The 21777-nt window shown below is 42.8% G+C and overlaps 1 protein-coding gene across 2 annotated transcripts in view; it reads left to right on the forward strand.

Annotated features, from left to right (window-relative positions):
- Positions 1-21777, forward strand: part of SLC10A7 (solute carrier family 10 member 7) — a 230139-nt gene that overhangs the window by 53512 nt on the left and 154850 nt on the right. For both annotated transcript variants that reach the window (XM_068269740.1, XM_068269731.1), the window contains exon 4: positions 9405-9480. In XM_068269740.1, coding sequence (XP_068125841.1) covers positions 9405-9480 — 76 coding nt within the window. The remainder of the gene's footprint in view (positions 1-9404; positions 9481-21777) is intronic.

Raw genomic sequence — 21777 nt, forward strand, 5'->3', positions numbered from 1 at the left:
AGGGCATGGAATATTTTGTGTCAATAGATCTTTCCGACGCATATCTGCACATTCCCATTTATTCCAGCCATCAGAGGTTTTTGAGGTTCGCAATCAGGTCTCAGGACCAGATTCGACATTTCCAATTTCAGGCCCTTCCCTTTGGGATAGCCTCGGCACCCCGAATATTTACAAAAATATTAGCAGAGGTTATGAAGATTTTCAGGATACAGGGAATAGCGATTGTCCCATACCTGGACGATCTCCTCCTGTATGCAGAAACAGAGGCTCTGGCCAGAGCTCACAGAGATACAGTGATTTCCCTCCTATCCCAAGTGGGATGGTTAGTAAATTACAAGAAATCAGCCCTGAATCCAGCACAGGAGATTGTGTTTTTAGGATACAGGATAAATTCGATAGAAAGGAGGATCTACTTACCACCCGAAAAGATTGCAAAGATCCAGGGGGAAGTAGATCTGCTATGCAGACAGCAAAAGAGTTCTCTTCGCCAGATCATGCGAGTTCTAGGATTGTTCTTCGCATCCATTCCAGCGGTCACCTGGGCCCAACACCACGGCAGAGATCTCCAGTCTCTGCTTTTGGCAAATTGGGACAGGTCCAAACTTTCCCTAGACTCACAGATAGCTATCCCAGAGGTAGTGAAGTCCAGTCTGGTCTGGTGGTTGGACTCTCAGAATCTAACTAAAGGACGTCTTTGGAGACAGGAGGAACCAATAAAGATCTTTACAGATGCAAGCTCTTGGGGATGGGGCGCAACGATGTTGGGCCATTATGCTCAGGGGCATTGGACGCACCAAATTGCAAAGAAATCGTCCAACTTCAGAGAGTTACTGGCAGTGCAGAAAGCACTTCTATCTTTTCAATCCCTGATAGAAGGGAAGCACGTGTTAGTATTTTCCGACAATATCACGACGGTGGCTTATCTGGCAAAACAAGGAGGCACGAGATCAATCGAGCTCAGGCGCCTATGCTCAGAGACTCTGGACTGGATAGAACCTCAGGTTCTATCTTTGTCGGCGATCCATATAAAGGGGACTCTCAATGTAGAGGCAGATTTTTTAAGTCGTCATCAGGTGAATCAGTCAGAGTGGGAACTTCATCCGGAGGTTTTTCAGATGGTGATAAACAAATTCGGTATCCCAGAGGTAGATCTCTTTGCATCCCCGACGAATGCAAAGACGGACCAATTTTTCTCCCTGCACAGGTGCCAGAGATCTCTGGGGTTGGACGCCCTCAGCTTCCCTTGGGACTTCAACCTCTCCTATGCATTTCCTCCAACAGTACTGTTACCTCAGGTATTGGGGAAATTTCAAAGGGAGAGAGGGAACATGATCCTGATAGCTCCACTATGGCCGAAACGACCATGGTATGCGACCCTGCGGAGGTGGGCAGTGGCTCCGCCTTTTCTCCTGCCAGCTCGGCCAGATCTGCTAATCCAGGGTCCTCTCATCCACCCCAGGCCACAGTTATTCAGACTGGCCGCCTGGATCCTGAAAGGGTAATCTTGAGGAATAAGGGCCTTTCGGAGAAGGTAATTGACACTGTAATGAAATGTAGAAAGCCAGTAACTCAGAAGATATACCGAAAGGTTTGGAAGGTTTATCTAGCCTGGTGTGGAACTAGAACTAGAGATCAGAATTTGACTAGTTCAATTTTAGAGTTTCTTCAGGAAGGTGCAGACATGAAGTTGGCACTTAGTACCCTTAAGGTTCAATGTTCAGCACTTTCAATACTATTAGATAGGCATCTAGCGCAGGAAGAGTTGGTAAAGAATTTCTTCAAAGCACTACAGAGGTCTACACCAGTAAGACAGAAAGTATTTCCACAATGGGATTTATCCCTGGTCCTCAAGTGTTTAACAAAGGCACCCTTTGAACCCATTGAAGAGATTGAGATGAAATTCCTTACCTTGAAATTAGCATTTTTGATCGCAATTACATCGGCTAGACGTATAAGTGATTTACAGGCGTTATCTATCAAAGATCCCTTTCTAATCATTTGCCCTGATAGTGTCGGGCTCAGGACTGATCCGGCCTATCTACCTAAGGTAGTCTCTGAGTTTCATAGGTCTCAGGACATTATTCTTCCTTCCTTTTGTGGCAACCCTTCGGGACAGAAGGAGGAAGAATTTGACTGTTTGGACGTAAAGAGATGTCTGCTAGTATACCTTTCGAGATCAAGAGAAATTAGAAAGTCAAGCAGCCTATTTATCTTATTTTCAGGGAAAAATAAGGGGCAGCAGGCATCCAGACAGACCATTGCTAGATGGATTAGACAGACCATATCTATAACATATGAGTGTAGTAATTGTCCCTTACCACCTAATATTAAGGCTCATTCAACCCGTTCTCTATCTACATCCTGGGCGGAAAGAGCAGGAGCCACCATTCAACAAATTTGTCAAGCGGCAACATGGGCAAGTGCATCAACTTTTATCAAGCACTACAGAGTGGATGTACTGTCTCAACAAGATCAATCGTTTGGCAGAAAGGTGCTCCAGGCGGTGGTCCCTCCCTAGGTTAGTCTTTTTTTGCTATAAAGACTTTCTTGTTTATCTCTCAGGTTGTCCCGGATGACAATTAGAGAAAGACTCCTATTAGACCTACCGGTAATGGAGTTTCTGATTGTCATCCGGGACAAACATTATAACCCTTTCCCTATCTCGACTGCGCACCTTTCTTGTTACAGTTAAGATCACTGGGATCTAGTACATTCACCTTTTTTGGTGTTTTATGTCTTCCTTCATCTTGGTGTTTCTAGTCTTATATACTTTCAGACGCACTGAGGATGGAGGGTGGGCGGGGGCTTTTAATCTTCTTGGATTCGTGTTTCCATAGATCCGGGGCGGGACCGGATCTCAGGTTGTCCCGGATGACAATCAGAAACTCCATTACCGGTAGGTCTAATAGGAGTCTTTTTTTTTTCCGCGTGAAATTGCAGAAAAATCACTCCTGCAAAATGCTGGCAAAAATCGCCGGCGTTTTGCGTTTAGTAAGTCTGAATGGGGCCTGAGGCGTGGAGCTTAAAGGACATCTGTAGTGAGAGGTATATGGAGGCTGCCGTATTTATTTCCTTTTAAACAATACCAGTTGCCTGGCTATCCCGCTGATCCTCAGCCTCTAATACTTTTAGCCATAGACCCTGAACAAGCATGCAGATCAGATGTTTCTGACATTGTCAGATCTGACAACGACAACATTAGCTGCATGCTTGTTTCTGGTGTTATTCAAACACTACTGCAGCCAAATAGATCAACAGGGCTGCCAGGTAACTGATATTGTTTAGTAGGGTAAAAATATGGCAGCCTCCACATTCTTCTCACTACAGTTGTCCTTTAAGTGACAACTGGAAAAAGTACATTTTTCAGTTCGCTGGAGGTATGCTAATCTGAGACAGAACCAGCAATGGGGAGCATACAGTGATACTGATGAAAACCACAGGGCATCCTCTCTTCAGTCTACAGAATGAAAAGATAAGAGAAAGGCATGCTTTTCTTTTTGTTTAAAGTGACCTTGTATTGAACGGACTATGGAGGCTGCCATATTAAGTCTCTTTTTGAATAATACTAATTGGTTTACTGGCCTGTTCATCATTTTACTTCAGTGGAACACTAAATTACACACTTAGTGTACCATAGACAGCGAAATTCAAAGTTTATTTATTTATTTATTTTTACACTTACCTGGGGTTTCTTCCAGCCTCATAAGCATGGATGCGTCCCTCGCTGTCCTCCGTTAATTAGCTCTGGTAACAGGTTGAGTGACGGCAGCCGGGGTCTTCTGCACATGCGCAGAAGACCTCGGCTGACTCAGACTGTAGCCGACTGAGCCAGTTACCGAGGCTTAACTTGTGTGCGATCGCATCACAACGATGGGAGTGGACGCGGCGCCAGCCAAAGGACCGCCCAACACCGGTCGGTGTAAAGTCCTGGGGCGGGGATTTGCAGGAGATTGTGCGCGCCTATGGCAGCCGATCGTTGGCTAGGGAAGGGATTAAGTAATACATTTTTAAAAAAAAAAAATCATAAAAATAAAAACAAAATATTTATAAAAAAAAAAATAAACAAACATCCTGGGAGCCATCCTCGCCCACCAACAGAAAGCTCTGTTGGTGGGCAGAAAAGGGGAGGGATCACTTGTGTCCTGAGTTGTACAGCCCTCTGCAGCGAGGCCTTAAAGCTGCAGTAGCCTATTTTGTAAAAAAAAAAAAAAAAAAAATTGTCCTTAGGGGGGTTTAAGCCCGTGGACCTTAAGTGGTTAAATTCTATTACCGGGGCTGATTACTGCTGAACGGGGGGCAATGGGAGGATGGCGATGGACGCATCCATGCTTATGGGGCTAGAGGAAGCCCCTGGTAAGTAAAAAAAAACAAACAAACAAAAAACTTTGGATTTCGCCTTCTCTGGGTCACTTTTAAAGAGGACCCGAGGTGGGTTTGAAGAATATTATCTGCATACAGAGGCTGCATCTGCCTATACAGCCCAGCCTCTGTTGCTATCCCAAACCCCCCTAAGGTCCCCCTGCACTCTGCAATCCCTCATAAATCACAGCCACGCTGCTGACAAACAGCTTGTCAGAGCTGGCTGTGTTTATCTCTATAGTGTCAGTCTGCTGCTCTCCCCGCCTCCTGCAGAACTCCTGTCCCCGCCTGCATCCCTTCCCTCCCTGCTGATTGGAGGGAAGGGATGGGGGCAGGGACCGGAGCTATGCAGGAGGTGGGGGAGCAGCTGAGACTGACACTACAGATGTAAACACAGCCTCACAGCATGACTGTGATTTATGAGGGATTGCAGAGTGCAGGGGGACCTTAGTGGGGTTTGGGATAGCAAAAGAGGCTGGGCTGTATAGGCAGATCCAGCCTCCATATGCAGATAACATTCTTTAAACACACCTCGGGTTCTCTTTAAAGCAGGCAGGCAGCTTAAAGCAGACCATATTTGTTTCAATATTCCCTGACAGATTTGATCACCTTCATCGACTCTGCCGAAAATCTATAGCGCATTGATCATGATTTAAATGGATTAAAGTTGGGATTGGATACAGCAGGTGAGCAGTGGTGCATCTCTTCCCCCCCCCCCCCCTCTACTCTCAGCGCTCAGGTGGACACTGCGGTTTTTAAAAGCGCTTTTGCAGAGCGATTTGGCTTTTTTTTTTTTTTTTTTTTCTACTTCCTGGCACAAGGAAGTGAACTCTGACCCGGAAATGAGTAAATACAATGTATTTATTCATCAAACCGCTGAGGAAATCGCTATACACAACACTTTTTCAAGCGCTTTGCAATTTCCCTATACCTTCTATTGAGCAGAAAATGGAAACGAACCGCTCAGATGAGAACACTCTCATTGGCAATCATTGCACAAGCTTTTTAGGCCGATTTTTTTTTTTTTTTTTTTTTTTTTTTTTTTTTTTTTTTTTTTTTTTTCCCCCCCCCTTTTCAAAATCACCGGCGCTTGAAAAAAGGGCAAAAGTGCCCTAGGTGTGAACGGGCCCTAAATGATAGTTATGCAATTGATGTTTATACAGCTTGGGTTGTTTCCTATTGCACTGTTGCTGGTCTTTTAATGATCTAAATAAAGTATTTGAGCTATTAATACTGCTTGTGGTGCCGATCCTTCGCTGGAGATTTGGATTGCACTGTTGCATGTAATTTACTCCACAGTGCATGCTTTGTAATGAAAATGACTGCAATGTATTTGTATATGCTAGAGCATAGATTTGTCTAGTGCCATTCCTTTGCATTCGATGAATATATGATGGATATTTTGTTGAGAATATCTTTGCCTTATATGTTCACTTTGTGTCCAGTTCTACACTGCTCAGCTGACTATAACTAATCAGTATGTGCATATGTACAAGCATGTGCAAAGGCTTCTGCACTAATGTACTGGTTTCCAGGTTAGTGGAGAGGAAGACTGCAGAATTTCTACATCATTTTAAGATCGACAACAAAAGACAGCGTTATTCTGAAAGGTTGAAACACGCCTGAAAAACAAAAATCTGATTTACTCCAAACTGAATCTGCACAAAATCTTTATTGCATCACTTGTGTAATACATCATCAAAATTACATTTTGAATTCTGCATCTACGCCTACCAGCACATGACTCAACAATAGATCATTTTTCAACTTTTTTTTTTTTCTGTATTGCCAAACCTTACAAGGTCCTGCAGTCTTCCTCAGCACAGATTATTGTGAATGCCGTTTTTTTCTCCCTAAGGCTCTATTCACACCTGTTTTGCAGGAGTGATTTTTTTTTTCCGCTTTTTCACGCGGAAAAATCACTGAACACTGCGGCGATTTTGGCTCGATCGCGTTTTGCGCTTCTATAGCACTGAAATGCGATTTCCTGGAAATCGCCTGAAAATGGTACAGGCTACGCGTTTTGCGCAATTCGCCCAAGTAAGATCGGGCCCATAGGGTATCATACCGCTAGTGCTTTTAAAAAGCGCTAGCGTTTGAGCATTTTGCTGAAATCGCGGCAAAATGCTCTAGTGTGAATGGGGCCTTAGGGAGATGTACATTCAGGCCTGGAACACACTACAAATCGCAAAACACTATCGCAATCGCTATCGGTTTTATTCAGAGTTTTGTAAGCGATTTCATGAGCATTTTCTGGCACTTTTGGGAGCGATTTTTAAAAGTGTAAGCTTTTTGCCAGCGATTGTGTAGCGATTTTGCGATTTTAATTCTGATTGATCCTTTCAATGTATCAGAATTTTATTACAGCTTGCAATCGCACTCAAATCGCTATGTGTAGCGATTCATGAGTGATTTGCCAGTGCTTCAATACATTACATTAAAGCGCAAACGCTCCCAAAATGCTGCCTGTCCTGCGATTGCGATTTTGATAATCGCAATAGCTACTTTGGAATTTGTTACATTTATTTACATTGGCAGAGCATTTAGGGAAAACACTAGCGATTTAAAGCGCTCCCTAAATGCTCAAAAAATGGCTATAGTGGCTTCCAGCCCTCATGCTGTTTAGACAGAATGACTAGAGATTGTGGTCATCATGATTAGCAATCACTATGGCACAGCAAGACTCCTTTGTGCATTTTGAGGTTGTTGGGAGTATTGGGAATTGATCACTAATGTCAGTAATAGGAAATTGCTTTTTTTTTTGTTTTGGATAGTTTACATGTTGACTTTCTATAGGGGCGTACATTTCCCCAAGGCCCACAGATGGTCTATTTTAACTACCGTAATCTCCCAGGCCTCACTTCAGGTAGACTGATACCTGAAAAATAATTAGCATAAAGACATTTGGAATTGGGGCACTACAGCATTATTGCTGGAGCAAGTTATGATACAGGTCAACACAGCACGTAGAGTATGATGCAGCACATAGAGACTGGAAGCTAATTGGAGACACCGACTTCAGAAAGTTAAAAGACATTTTGTAAGTCCCCCATCAAGCTTTAGGCCTCTTGCACGCTGCAAGCGATTCAGATTCTGCTTTTTAATCAGTTTTTACATCCGATTCCGATTTGCAGTGTGCAGGGAGCAAACTGCAATTCTGAATCGGAAGTAAAAACCGATTAAAAAGCGGAATCTGAATCGCTTGCAGTGTGCAAGAGGCCTTAAAAAGCGGAATATAACCCTGCATTTCAACTTTGCTCTAAAACATTATTTACAGTATATTATATGCAACCAGCATTTTTTTTTTTTTTACTAGACCAGCATTGGAAGGGTTACACAGTTTTAAAGTTCCTGGAGATTTCTGCAGACGCATCCGAAGCTGAAATAGATACATTTTGTTTACATAAATGTATCTAAGTGTTGAATGTTACACACTTTGGCTGTCCTCCAGCTCAGTCAGAGAGATGAGTCACATCCAACACTTCGATACATTTTGTTTACATAAATGTATCTATTTCAGCTTCGGATGCGTCTGCAGAAATCTCCAGGAACTTTAAAACTCTGTGTAACCCTTCCAATGCTGGTCTAGTAAAAAAAAAAAAATGCTGGTTGCATATAATATGCTCTAAATAATGTTTTAGAGCAAAGTTGAAATGCAGGGTTATAGTCCGCTTTAAAGAGTAACTGTTTAGGCATTAAATTCAAAGTTAATTTTCTATTGCAGGCTGTTAAAAAGATAAAAAGGATGCTAACCAGGGAAATCCAAAACTTTAAAATCATTCTTACTTTCTCCCAATTAAGTCTTCTCTCCCCATGCCCCCAGACTCTATAGTGGTACACAGACGCAAAAGAGAAGTTACATGGCAAATTTTGTATCAGCCTGATTGGCTGAAGCCTCTGTCACTCACCTCTCTGCACTGTAATTGGCCGCCTGGTCTCCCCTTCACTGTCTATGTTTCAGCTGATGTTAGAGCGCAGGGAGGTAGGCCAGAGGCTGTCTCCTGTCACTGTCCTCGGCCCCCTTCCTCCAGAGGCATGTCGGCTCCGTCTCTGCCGCCTGCCACCCGCAGCATTCGCCCTCTTCCCCGTGCTGAATATTGGGGAAGGATAAAGGAGCTGCACACAGACTCGCCTAATAATGGTTCCAGGCGCTGCAGTTCCCTTCTAAATTATTTGCACTGCCTCCTCTTTAACCTGGAGGGCACAAGATGGCCCCTGCCAGGAGAATAAGTCAAAGTAAAAAAAAATAAAAATCCAAAACATGGACCGTGCAATACATCTATTATGTAATTAGATCAAGCATTTATCTACTTACATATGTATTTCTTATAGGGGGCATATGAGGGCTAACAGTTGCTCTTTAACTGAGTAAAAATAAAAATGTCACTTACCTGGGGCTTCCACCAGCCCCCTGCAAATGTCCTGCGCACTCGCCATCAATCACTGATCCTCCAGTCCCCCACAGCCAGTTTGTTTCATTTTCAGTGTGCCTACGTGGCCCTGGCAGTGCGCGTCCTCAATCGCACTCCCGTCACCGTGACCGTCATGTGCATGCTGGAGTAGAACGATGGGTATGAATTATTGGGGGTTACTTGAGAAGTGGCCCACTCCAGTGCCTAATTCATGAAGTTGAGAAATCCTTGCTCTAATAAAGAATGAAACCACCAGCTATGTCCTAGACAATGTCTCATTCTTGGAACGTATACCAATGGAGCATAGGCACAGTCTAAAAACTCTCTCACACAAGCTATAATTGCAATATAATTTGTAACATCTTTTATCAGCAGTTTTAAGTCTGTCTTCTAATTTTCTGACTACCAAGCTAAAACAAAGATGGCTGTCATTAATAATATATATGGGAATAAAGTATTCTCAAGTCAACATATGAACATTTTTAATTTATATTCCCTGTTGCATTAACACTATAACCTGTCTCTCCACTTGAGAGCTTGCATACTTTTTTCACATTCATTAACATTTCCTTTTAAATTGGTAATAAGGCAATACGTTGCTTAATTATTGCTAAAGATGCTCTTTTGCTTCAGTCTACAGACAGTAAGCTGTATGCCTCCTCCAGTCTCCTCAGCAGTAATTCTGACCAAAGCTGTTGGTGGTAATGAGGTGAGTGTTTTCTCTTCCTATGTATTTTCTTGGATAGATGTTACTTATTTTATCCCATCTTACAGTTGATCTTTAATGCTTTCGTTAGTAATCTTTTTGTGGCTTCTCATTTTAAACCTAATACTGGTCTAAAACCGGATGTTTTTATATAAAAAAAAAAAATCTTCACTTGGGAGAAGAGTTAGCAGGGTCTGTGTTCATTTCACCCATCACACACACCAAGCTGCATACTGCGGCCCAAATAAGCCAATACAGGAGCGTTCAATTGTGTAAAGGTGCGTACACACATGCGACTATAGTCGTTTGTAACGATCGTTCCCCGATCTTTACCAACGACGATCGTTACAAAAAACGAACCACCGACTATTAAGGCAAACGTCGAACGAGCCAAATCGCTACAAAAGAAAGTTCTGTCTCGGCGGATTTTAACCAATGACGATCGTTTGCAAAAGTAGTACATCGTTGGAAACGGTCGTTCGTACTAGGCTTGACATGCGCATTTCACTATTTCTCTGTGAAACTTCTCATTTTTATGCACAGGCGCAATAGTTGCTTTACGTGATGTAACGTTCGTTCTAACGATCAGATCGTTACACACCTTTTAAAACTCTTTACTTAGGTCGTTCTTTCATCAATTAAAAGTTTGTTCGTCGTTCTCAACGAACGATCGTTGTCGCATGTGTGTACGTAGCATAAGACTGTTGCTACTAAATGGTCTCTATTCCTGTCAACCAAATCTCCCTTCCACATGCAGTACTATTATTGGCTAAAACTTTGGTTTACATTTTCCAGTATTGTGTTAAAAGTTTTTTTTAAGGGCAATTAGATGTTAAAGTTTAGGGTATCTCCATGGTTTTGAAAGCACTATTAATAACTCTTATAAAGAGTTGTGTAAAATGTAAAATTTGTTGTAGGATTTTCATTTTTTTTTTTTTTTTCTAAGGCACGCAAAATCTTATTCCTGGTATTTTCCCTATGGCAAAACTGACTTTAGGCCCCATTCACACTTGCAAAATGCAAAACGATAGCGCTTTTGCTAGCATTTTGCTCAGCCGATTTCTGGCGTTTAATGCGAAAAAATCGAAATTCACACTTGAGGATTTTTTTCGCGATTAGCGCTTCTATAGCACTAAACGAGATCGCCGGGAAATCGCCTGAAAATGGTGCAGGATACAAATTTGCTGGCGATTAACGAAAATTGGCCAAGTAAGAACAGGCCCATAGGGTATTATGGCACTAGTGCTTTAAAAAGCGCTAGCACTTAAGTGTTTTGCCGAAATCGCCAGCAAAACGCTTGTGTGAATGGGCGCTTGCGCTTTTTACTTCATGCAATGCTGTGTCTTATTCCATAACTTTCAGCCTCTCAAAGCAAAATGTTGTATTGCTTCGATATCCCCTAATCGGTGAAATTAAATTTTTGGGGCACAGCATAAAAGATAGTCATATTACTGTTAATACACTTGCTAACTTGGCAAGATCAGTTATCAGTAAACCGTGCAGAGGATATGTTGGGCCTTCACCATGCCAACAATTTGCCAGTGGGTTCCTTTAGTTCAAACATTACCGTATTTATTTATCAGGTAATGTTTGACTTCTGACTTTTAACTGTCTGAATTTTTTAAGTGGCTTTTTGCCAGTTGGCATAGGCTTCTTCACTTTTATCTCCAATACATTTTTTTTTCTACTTTTTTTTTTTTTTTCTTTTTTTCTGCCTTTAAACAGTTATCTTGCCATGACGTCTGCCTCCCATGGTGTGGCTAAACTTGCTGAGCTCTTGTTACTCTGCCAGTAGAAACTGCTCTATTAGAACTTTTCTTACTGCAACGGAATCATTTAGCCAACATCTGGAGAGTCTTGGGAACAGCTAGAGTATTATCTGATTAAATAATAGTCCAACCGCTCTATGATCAGATATCTCTTTAGGAAGTAACTTTCAATACATGTTCCAGATCTGCTGACCCTCCTGCCATATCTCTCTGAGACGGTGTTTGAAGTAAAGAATAGAAACATGTATAACTAGGTATATAACATGCTCTCTACTTATACACACATGCGACTATAGTCGTTTGAAACGATCGTTCCCCGATCCTTTCAAATGACGATCGTTTGAAAAAAAAGCAGCCACCGACCATGAAGTCTAACGACGGACGAGCTAGATCGTTCAAAACGAATGATCTAGCTTGGCGGATTTTTCCCAACGACGATTGTTTGCAAAAGTAGTACATCGTTGGAAACGATTGTTCGTACTAGGCTTGACAAGCACATTTCACTATTTCTCCATGGAACTTTTCATTTTTATGCGCAGGCGCAATAGTTACTTTTACGTGATGTAACGTTCGTTCTAACGATCTGATCGTTACACACCTTTTAAAACTAACTTTACTAAGGTCGTTCTGTCATCAATTAAAAGTTCGTTCGCCGTTGACAACGAACGATCGTTGTCGCATGTGTGTACGTGGCATTACAGTGAGAACGCTGAGGCCCAGTCTGACAAGATATCATCATCTTGTGGGGATAGAAACAGCACATGTGAATTTGAGAACCAGGATTTCGGTTATTTGCATTGTTCATGATATTCTAATAATGGCTTTGCATCAGGAATTTGCATGCTGTTCTTGCTTTCTAATGTTAAATAAACACTAACCTCCAACACTATTAAATCTAACCTCCCCCCCCCCCCCCTCTTTCACCAAGCACTAAGCCTCCTAAAATTGAGCCTAATGCCTCCAAGCACCATAACGGATATCGCTCCATCGCAGCCTATAACGTAGCTCTGCTATACCTGTACCCTAGCAGATGGAGTTTGGCTATATAATACCTAAACTCTAGGGCCCAATTTAGTCATTCTGCGTACCATACCAGCAAATTTTACATTGTGGTATAAGGCAGCACCTGATTCAGTGATTGGGCCGTGCGCCCAGATTGTCTGTATAATATAGAAACCACTTACAGTAATAGCTGCTATCCTTAAAGGACCAAATACTTATTTGTACATGTTTACATGCATAAACACATGTTTACTTCCTGAACAGCAGTTGCACAGTCTAACTGACAATATAGTGTGCAAGTGATTAGGGCTTTTTTTCCACTACACAGCTGAATCGCAAATCGCTAGTAATTTTTAAATCTCTAGGGTTGCTACTTTATCATAGAAATCATGAGAAGTATTTTCCACTATAGTTATTCGATTTTGCAAATCGCAATTTCATTCTGGAGCGATTTTAAGAGGGATAATGCAATGCAAATGAAAAATCGCAATCGCTGCCATGACTTGGTTTGTGATTGCAATTGCTAGTGCAAAAGGGCCCTTAAAGGAGTTATCCGGCATTGGCAAGTAAAATGAGGGCTACTTACCCAGGGCTTTGTCCAGCCCCAAGCTCCCAGCATGTCCCTCGCCGCAGCTCTGCAGTGAGCTGTTCGCTGCCGCTGCCTCTCGGTCCCCGGCGACGACGTCAGGCCGACCTGGAGGTTCAATCACCACCACGTGGACCGGAGAGTACTGCGCCTGCGCAGTACGCTCCAGTCCTTGTGGCGGTGTTTGACAGCGCCGCTTGCGCAGTACAGGCCGACCTCCAGGTCGGCCTGACTTCATCGCTGGGGACCGAGAGGCAGCGGCGGCGAACGGCTCACCGCAGAGCTGCGGCGAGGGACATGCTTGGGGCTTGACAAAGCCCCGGGTAAGTAGCCATTATTTTACTTGCCAATGCCTGATAACTCCTTTTAAGGGAGGCCGGCTAGTATCTTACTATTTTGGCAGTTAAACTGCTGTTCAGGAAATTCTGTTGAAAACAAAGAAAACCCTACTTCCCCATGAGGAGATGGACTGGCCCAAAACCTGTCGGTTCTGTCAGATTTTAACTGCCTACTTTTTTCGCGATAGTGGTCCTGTAAAGAAAATCTGTATTAAGAAAAATTGCCCCTGGGGGAAGGGTGCTCGTCTTGGGAGGGGGAAGCCTCTAGATCCTATTGAGGCTTCCCCTGTCCTGTGTCCCACAGCGGCTGGCGATGCAGCTCCCCGAACGGCGGGGATGTAAGTATTTACCTTCCTGGCTCTAGCGCAGGCGCAGTAGCGGCTCTCTCCCCCCGAAATAGCCGATCCCAGTCGGGTTCGCTCTGCTGCGCAGGCGCAAGTCTCCTGCGCAGTAGAGCGGACCTGACTGGGATCGGCTATTTCCGAGGGAGAGCCGCAACATCGCCACGTGCAGGGGCCAGGGAATGTAAATTATTGAACAGCCTGACAAATTGTCGGCTGTTCCTTTCTGAGGAGCAGACCGAGACCACCGTGGGACTGAGGAGGATGGGGGAATCCTCGATAGGATCCAGAGGCTTCCCCCCCCCCCCCAGGGGCATTGTATTTAAAATAAAAAAAAAAAAAAAAAAGTCTCTTTAAGACCACAATACTGAGTGGTAAAACAGTTGAAGCAGTTTGTATTTTGGCCAATCTTACTTCAAATGGAAATTCTGCTTTCAGCTAATAGGTGTTTTTTTTTTTTTTTTATCGGAGCAGGGAAAGATTTAGGGTGTGTACACACATCCAAATTTGAATGGCCAAAGTGAGGGCCAAACTATGTTGTGTTCTATGAACAGATTGTGCAGGTAAGCTCAGCAGAGAACTTTATTCTATTTGCGCACTAATTGTTGCTCTTGGTGTACATTTGATAATTTGGTTTGCAGCCAGAAGGGCCGGATTAACCATAAGGCACCATAGGCATGAACCTGCAGGTGCCTGATGATGTAAAGGCAGCTCACTCCCCTCCATAAGTGCCCCCCTCGTGCCTTCCCTATGCATAGTACCTAATGGAGTTTAAATGAGAGGTTACTTATCCAAGTCTCGGCGTTCCATTGACCAGGTCTCTCTTTAGCTGGGAGCACCTCTAGATACCTAATACTGAGGATAGCGCTGGCTACATAATACTAAGGGGTTCCTGTAGCTTGCAGGGCAGTTAAACGAGTATTTGTCGGTTCATGGAGGGTGAAGTCTAGAATGCAAGGACATCTGTGCCTATAGGCTGCTGTGAGGCAAATCAATGCCTGGCAGCCGGCAACGATATCAGTCCGCTTTAGTGAGGTGCAAATATGCATTCAAAAGACCTCAAAGCAGTCTCATAGTGATTCATGTTCATTTTTCACTGTGTTTAACCGCTTCCGAACGGTGGTGATTGAAATCTACGCCCTGTTTGGAGGTTGTTATTCCTGCTGGGGAGTAGATTTTACCTTACCACCGCTGTGCACTCTCGCCAGCTCACTCACCTTGCAGTCGGTATGACAGCTGAGCTATGTGAGGCAGTCAGGAGACTATTTCATTGGTTCCTGACCCTGTCATCAATTTGAGCAAATCCTATTGGCTTAAATTGATCACAGGGTCAGGAGCCAATAAAATCTGCTCTTGACCGGCTCATAGTGCTCTGCCGTCATAGAGACGGCAGAGGGGGTGGGCTGAGGCGACCGGTGTGCGGTGTGAACAGTGGTAGCAGCTATTAAGTGTGGCGATTTGTTGGTATGTGGCAGTTTTTGGTACCAGCGGTCTCTGGTCCTTAAAGAGAACGAGAGATGAAGCACCCTTGTGTATTTTACCATATATATATAATTGGGAACATTAGAGAAAACGCCTACCCTGCTCTCTGTTTCATTCTTCACTGTTCATTCTGCCTGTTATCAGCTCTGATAAGAATCCCCGACTGAGCATTCAGTCTAGCTTTGCCCCATAATTATTATAGCGGAGTCAGTCCTCTGTGATGTCTTTTCAAGCCCAAGTCTTCCCCCTTGTGGCTCTGCTTTCCTGCTAGGAGGATAAATAGCAGGAAAGCAGAGCCACAAGGGGGCATACTTGGGCTTGAAAAGATTTCACTGAAGACTGACTCAGCTATAATCATGCGGGGCATAGCTAGACTGAATGCTCAGTCGGGGATTCTTATCAGGGCTAATGACAGGCAGAATGAGCAGTGAAGAATGAAACAAATAGTAGGTGTTTACTGTCATGTTACCACTGATCTACAGGATCTTCTCAAAAAATTAGCATATTGTGATAAAGTTCATTATTTTCTGTAATGTACTGATAAACAATAGACTTTCATATATTTTTGATTCAAATACACTCAACTGAAGTAGTTCAAGCCTTTTATTGTTTTAATATTGATGATTTTGGCATACAGCTCATGAAAACCCAAATTTCCTATCTAAAAAAATTAGCATATTTCATCCGACCAATAAAAGAAAATTGTTTTTAAAACAAAAAAGTCAACCTTCAAATAATTATGTTTAGTTATGTACTCAATACTTGGTCGGGAATCCTTTTGCAGAAATGACTGCTTCAAAGCGGCGTGGCATGGAGGCATTCAGCCTGTGGCACTGCTCAGGTGTTATGGAGGCCCAGGATGCTTCCATAGCTGCCTTAAGCTCATCCGAAGTGTTGGGTGTTGCGTCTCTCAACTTTCTCTTCACAATATCCCACAGAGTCTCTATGGGGTTCAGGTCAGGAGAGTTGGCAGGCCAATTGGGCACAGTAATACCATGGTCAGTAAACCATTTACCAGTGGTTTTGGCACTGTGAGCAGGTGCCAGGCCGTGCTAAAAATGAAATCTTCATCTCCATAAAGCTTTTCAGCAGGTGGAAGCATGAACCCACTTTTGAACCAGAAACAGCGGCAGAAGCGCCTGTGGTCCAAAGTACTTTTTTCGGATGAAAGCAACTTTTGCATGCCATTCCGAAATCAAGGTGCCAGAGTCTGGAGGGAGACTGGGGAGAGGGAAATGCCAAAATGCCTGAAGTCCATTGTCAAGTATCCACAGTCAGTGATGGTCTGGGGTGCCATGTCAGCTGCTGGTGTTGGTCCACTGTGTTTTATCAAGGGCAGGGTCAATGCAGCTAGCTATCAGATTTTAGAGCACTTCATGCTTCCATCTGCTGAAAAGCTTTATGGAGTTGAAGATTTCATTTTTCAGCATGACCTGGCACCTGCTCACAGTGCCAAAACCACTGGTAAATGGTTTACGGACCATGGTATTACTGTGCCCAATTGGCCTGCCAACTCTCCTGACCTGAACCCCATAGAGAATCTGTGGGATATTGTGAAGAGAAAGTTTAGTGACGCAAGACCCAACACTCTGGATGAGCTTCAGGCCGCTATCGAAGCATCCTGGGCCTCCATAACACCTGAGCAGTGCCATAGGCTGATTGCCTCCATGCCACGCCGCATTGAAGCAGTCATTTCTGCAAAAGGATTCCCGACCAAGTATTGAGTGCATAACTGAACATAATTATTTGAAGGTTGACTTTTTTTGTTTTAAAAACAATTTTCTTTTATTGGTTGGATGAAATATGCTAATTTTTTGAGATAGGAAATTTGGGTTTTCGTGAGCTGTATGCCAAAATCATCAATATTAAAACAATAAAAGGCTTGAACTACTTCAGTTGTGTGTATTTGAATCTAAAATATATGAAAGTCTAATGTTTATCAATACATTTCAGAAAATAATGAACTTTATCACAATATGCTAATTTTTTGAGAAGATCCTGTATATGGTAAAATACATGAGGGTGCTTCGTGTTATGTTCTCCTTAACCACTTAGCAACCCTTGCCACGCTTATCTACGCCCCTTTAAAATTCACCTGGGGCACAGGGGCGTAGATAGGCAACTCCTGTTTGTTTTCCCGCTGTGAGCGTTCGCGTGCGCGCGGATGCGCGGTCGCGTGCACGCGGATGTGCGGCCGCGGTCGGCACCCGCTGGTCAGCCAATCAAAGTGCTTACAAGTTTGAATGAGCACTGCCAAAGCCAATGACAGTGCTCATTCATTCAGAATGTGTGTAAACATTGAATCAGTCACTATGCTGTTACAGTTACTGAGATCACTCGTGAGAGGATCTCAGATAACCAATACAGCATTAGTGAGTGATCAGCATCAGTGAGGGTTTTTTAAAATAAATTATACCCCCATTAACCCTTGCCTCCCTGAAATGTTAAAATTGCTGTGGTTTTTAGGTGAAAAACCCTGTGGTAGAGAAGTGGTTAAAGGAAAGGCCTAAAAAGAAAAGGAAAAAAAAAGTGCCACCGCGAGGAGCTCTCGTGCAGGCGCAGTGGATGCCGACCTGCTGAGGTTGGCACCTTGCATGGGAGGGGACCCTGGGCCACCGGCGGAAAGTGGGTCTGCTGTGAGGGCCTAGGACGGCTGACAAGGGCTGGAGGAAGCCCCGGATAAGTAGTTGTTGTTTTTTTTTTTTTTTTTTTTTTGTCTTCCTTGGACATTCCCTTTAAGGGGACAGAGATCGCTGGTACTGAAGGGGTTAATGTTTTAAAGGCAATAAACTTTTTTTTTTTTTTTTTTAAGACAATACCACTTTCAGCCTGGTACACACCTTTAACCAATTTTACCACCTCCATGTGGTAGGAGTGTTCACCTACACAATCTCATCATAACATTTAGTATTTGTTGATCCTCATACTTCATGGCGGTGGTAAAATTGGTCCGGAACTGGCCAATTATAATTAAATGTTTATAAAGCCCTAGCCAAGCTCTAAAGCCTGGTACAGATTCCTGTGTTGTCACTGTATGTAGGAAAAAAAACTCTCTTCGGTCCCATGCAAAACAAAGAACACTAATGCTAGGCAGACATGGTAAGTTTTCTCCTTCTCAATCGAGCCGCTGATGACCTGCCGGATAGATTCCCCACGGGCGGACAATAGCGGGGAATCGAGCGGCTGATAAGGGATGCCCGCGGGGACGAGCAAGGATCGATCCGCGGGCACGAGCGGGGATGCGCCGGCATCGAGCCAGCGGCTCGATCCGGCGCATAATTGAATCCGTGTATGCCCAGCATAAGGGCCTATTTCCACTACACGCAGATTGGATGCAGCAAAAATGGCTCAAATAAAAGCCTATGTGCCTGTTTCCACTAAATGCGAATTTATTTTATTTTTTTTTCCTGATGCAGATTTTCCCATAGGCAGTCATTGGAGTCCGTTTTTCAGCATCCATTCTGCTTGTAGTGGAAATAGGCCCTAACAGTTTTCACTGAAGTTTGCTTAGATTGTAGTACAGCTGCCCAGTTCATAGGATGCAGTCTGTATGAATCTCTTCAGAACCTTCAGGATTATAATTTTATTTTTATGAATAAGCTAATGAAACAGAAAACTGCAGCTGATTATAGGTTGAATTATTCACCTAGAGGGTGCTGATTTTATCTGAACACAGGGAAGACTAGCCTGTTTGGCATTACTGCAGTGATTTCATCAACTGCTTCCATAACAACCCATTCTATCTATAGTGTGTTGCTGGTCTACGCTCCTTTGTTAGGGCCCTCTTGTCTTCTTGTCATTTTTTCCCATCCATAATCCTTTGGGGCTGGATTAGTCTAAACAGTAAAGTAGCCAGATGTCTGATTCTGAGAGTGTCCCAAAGGATATCCACAGAAGGCAAGAGAATTCGTTCAGGACTGCAGATCAAAGGTACCTGAGAATTACTTATGGGCACATAATTTGTGTCACGTCTATTATTATTGCCCAGAAAAAAAAATCTTTGCAATCCAAAAAAAGCTACTTTACCCGAATCCTGCATGAGAATCAATCCATGAAGGTTTTTTTGTTGCAGCAATATCTTAGAATCCTTAAAACTGATTTGACAAATCTGTGTCAACTGCTTTTGTCTTTTAAGCTGTCAAATCCCTAGAGTCTGCAATGATCACATCATTATCTAATGGCAGCTCAATCAATTAGTGCGCTTAATTTAGAAATGCTTTTCGTAAATGTATACAGTACTAGTCTTATTTGGACTGGATCAATTTTAATTGTCTCAACTTAAATATTCCTTAAATTCCTGTTTTCAAAGTCAGCCAGTGACGATGCGCTCACTCACTGGTATTAATGAAACGTGGTAATAAGGAGTTGGTATTTTGCATAGATTTTCACCAGTACGGCAGTTACACTAGTAGTGTGTTCTAGATTTCCACTACCTTCAATAGTTTACTCCACTTTACAATGCCCAGCCTTTGGGCTCACACCCACTAGCAGCCTTTTTCTAAGCGCTTGTGATTTGATAATTCTTGCTCTTGCTAATGCAATGCTATGGGGGATTATTATAAAAACACATCCCTCTAGTGCACATGTGTCGAACTCCAGGCCTGGAGGGCCAGATCCATGCCAGTGTTTAGGATGGACAGAGAGAGAGGAATGTGTTCTACCTGATGGACCGCACCTTTCCTGATTCAGACCCATCAATTCATTTGAGCTGTATCAAAAATGTGTGAGGATCTCGGCCCTTGTAGGACCTGTTTGACATACCTGCTCTAGTGGGATCACACACAATACAGAACATGCCACTACAGACTTACTACTTATCAGGGCTGCTTGTCTGTCAGTCATGCTGATCTTTTAGCAACTTTAGTCAGACTAAAGGTGGCCACACACGATACAATAAAATGATCCGATTTTATGCCAATTCGATAAAAACAATCGGATCTCCCGAAAAAAATCAAAAGTTTTTTTTTTTTTTTTTTTTTTCATTCGACTGAAAAATCAGATCGGATTTCCCGTTTTCTTCGATTTTTATCGATTTGGAATGCCAGATATTTTTCTTCAATCTTTCTAAAAATTGTATGGTGTGTGTTTGTCAATTTATTAATATACACAACCTAGCAATTTTGTCAGTTTCCAATCATTTTTATCATAATTGGGGGAAAATTGAACATACGTGTGTGGTACATTGGTCATATTTTTGAAATGTTACAATCGGTCAGAAAAATTGATTGCAATTCTTAAATTGAACAGATATTTAAAAAATTGTATGGCGTGTGGCCACCTTTACAAAGCAAGTACTACCAAAGGAAGTAAGCGGCAGAGTCATAACACCTTATCTGTATTTATGTTTTCAGTGAAAGATGGTATTGAAAACAGAGGATCAGCATCATAGTGGGTGTGCATTGTTATTTTGAACTGCGTGCTGTGTGCATGGTTCATCACTTCGTAATATTGCTGTCCAATAGCTTTGCTTGCATATCTATGATTTCTAGTCTGGTCTGATGCTCTGATCATTGCTCTGTGTCATCAATGCTGTCTCTTCCTGCAAATGGCCCTCCTATTTCCTTAGCTGACAGGAACAGGAAGTGATATGCTGAAAGTAGAGCTGGTCAGGAAGTTGCAGATAATTCCATATTGCATGCAGCTTTCTTCACAATTGAATGTCACAAATATAGGCATCACATTTACCATCTCAAGTTGTAAAGGAGGATCACAGCTTGCACCTATAAATGGACAACATTAGGGGGGTTTGTGGGGAGAGGCATGAAGAACCTATCAAAGTGTAGAGCCAGTGGTGCTGATTTACACTATATACAACAAAAAACAGAAATGGTAGATAATTATGGGTGGTACACCCCTAGTATTGTCTTTAACCTGTATTTTTAAACACGTTTTCATGGCCTATATTTATATCTTTGACTTTACTGTATTGTATTTTTTTTTTGGGATGTTTTTTTTTTGGGTGGTGGGGACAAATTTGGCACAAATTGGACCAGTGGCAGTCGTTTCGGGTCACACTGGACGCTTGGTCATGCGGCAGTCAACTGGTATCTGTATTGTCACAAGTCATCTGGGATTCATGCAAGCATATGTAGGCTGCACACTTTTCTATTAAATCTGATTGGTGACAAGCGGAAGGTGCCCGTCCTTCTATATACAGCTGCCAATTGCCTGACTTGTGCTGATGCTCTGTCTCTAATACATTAAAGAGAAACTCCAACCTAGAATTGAACTTTATCCCAATCAGTAGCTGATACCCCCTTTTACATGAGAAATATAATGCTTTTCACAAACCAAGCATCAGGGGGCGCTGTATGACTGATTTTGTGCTGAAACCCCTCCCACAAGAAGCTCTGAGTACCGCTGTACTTTTGGCAGTTTGTTACAATGTAACAAGGTTCACAGACAGGAATTAGCTGTTTACCCACTTTGAATCCCTTGCTACGCTTATCTACTCCCCACAAAACTTCATCTGAAGCTCAGGGGAGTAGATAGGCGTACTTGTGGTAAACAGTGTGCTGTATGCCCAATAAGCTATCTGATTATGTATATAGGGTATCATTTTAACCGTGACAAGTGAGAGAATAGATTTTGTGTTGTTTGACAACTGAGGACTAAGTCATGTGATTATTTTTTTACCGGAAAACTGAATGAAAAGCAATAAAACTGTTATTTTCATGTACTCTATACCCCTAAATAAATACTTGTAAAAAAAAAAACAAAAGTGACAGCATTGAAAAGAGAATACATAGTTACCCTAGGGACTTAGCTTTTAAAATATGTAT

The sequence above is a fragment of the Hyperolius riggenbachi genome, chromosome 1 (assembly GCF_040937935.1).
Source record: "Hyperolius riggenbachi isolate aHypRig1 chromosome 1, aHypRig1.pri, whole genome shotgun sequence".
NCBI lineage: Eukaryota > Metazoa > Chordata > Amphibia > Anura > Hyperoliidae > Hyperolius > Hyperolius riggenbachi.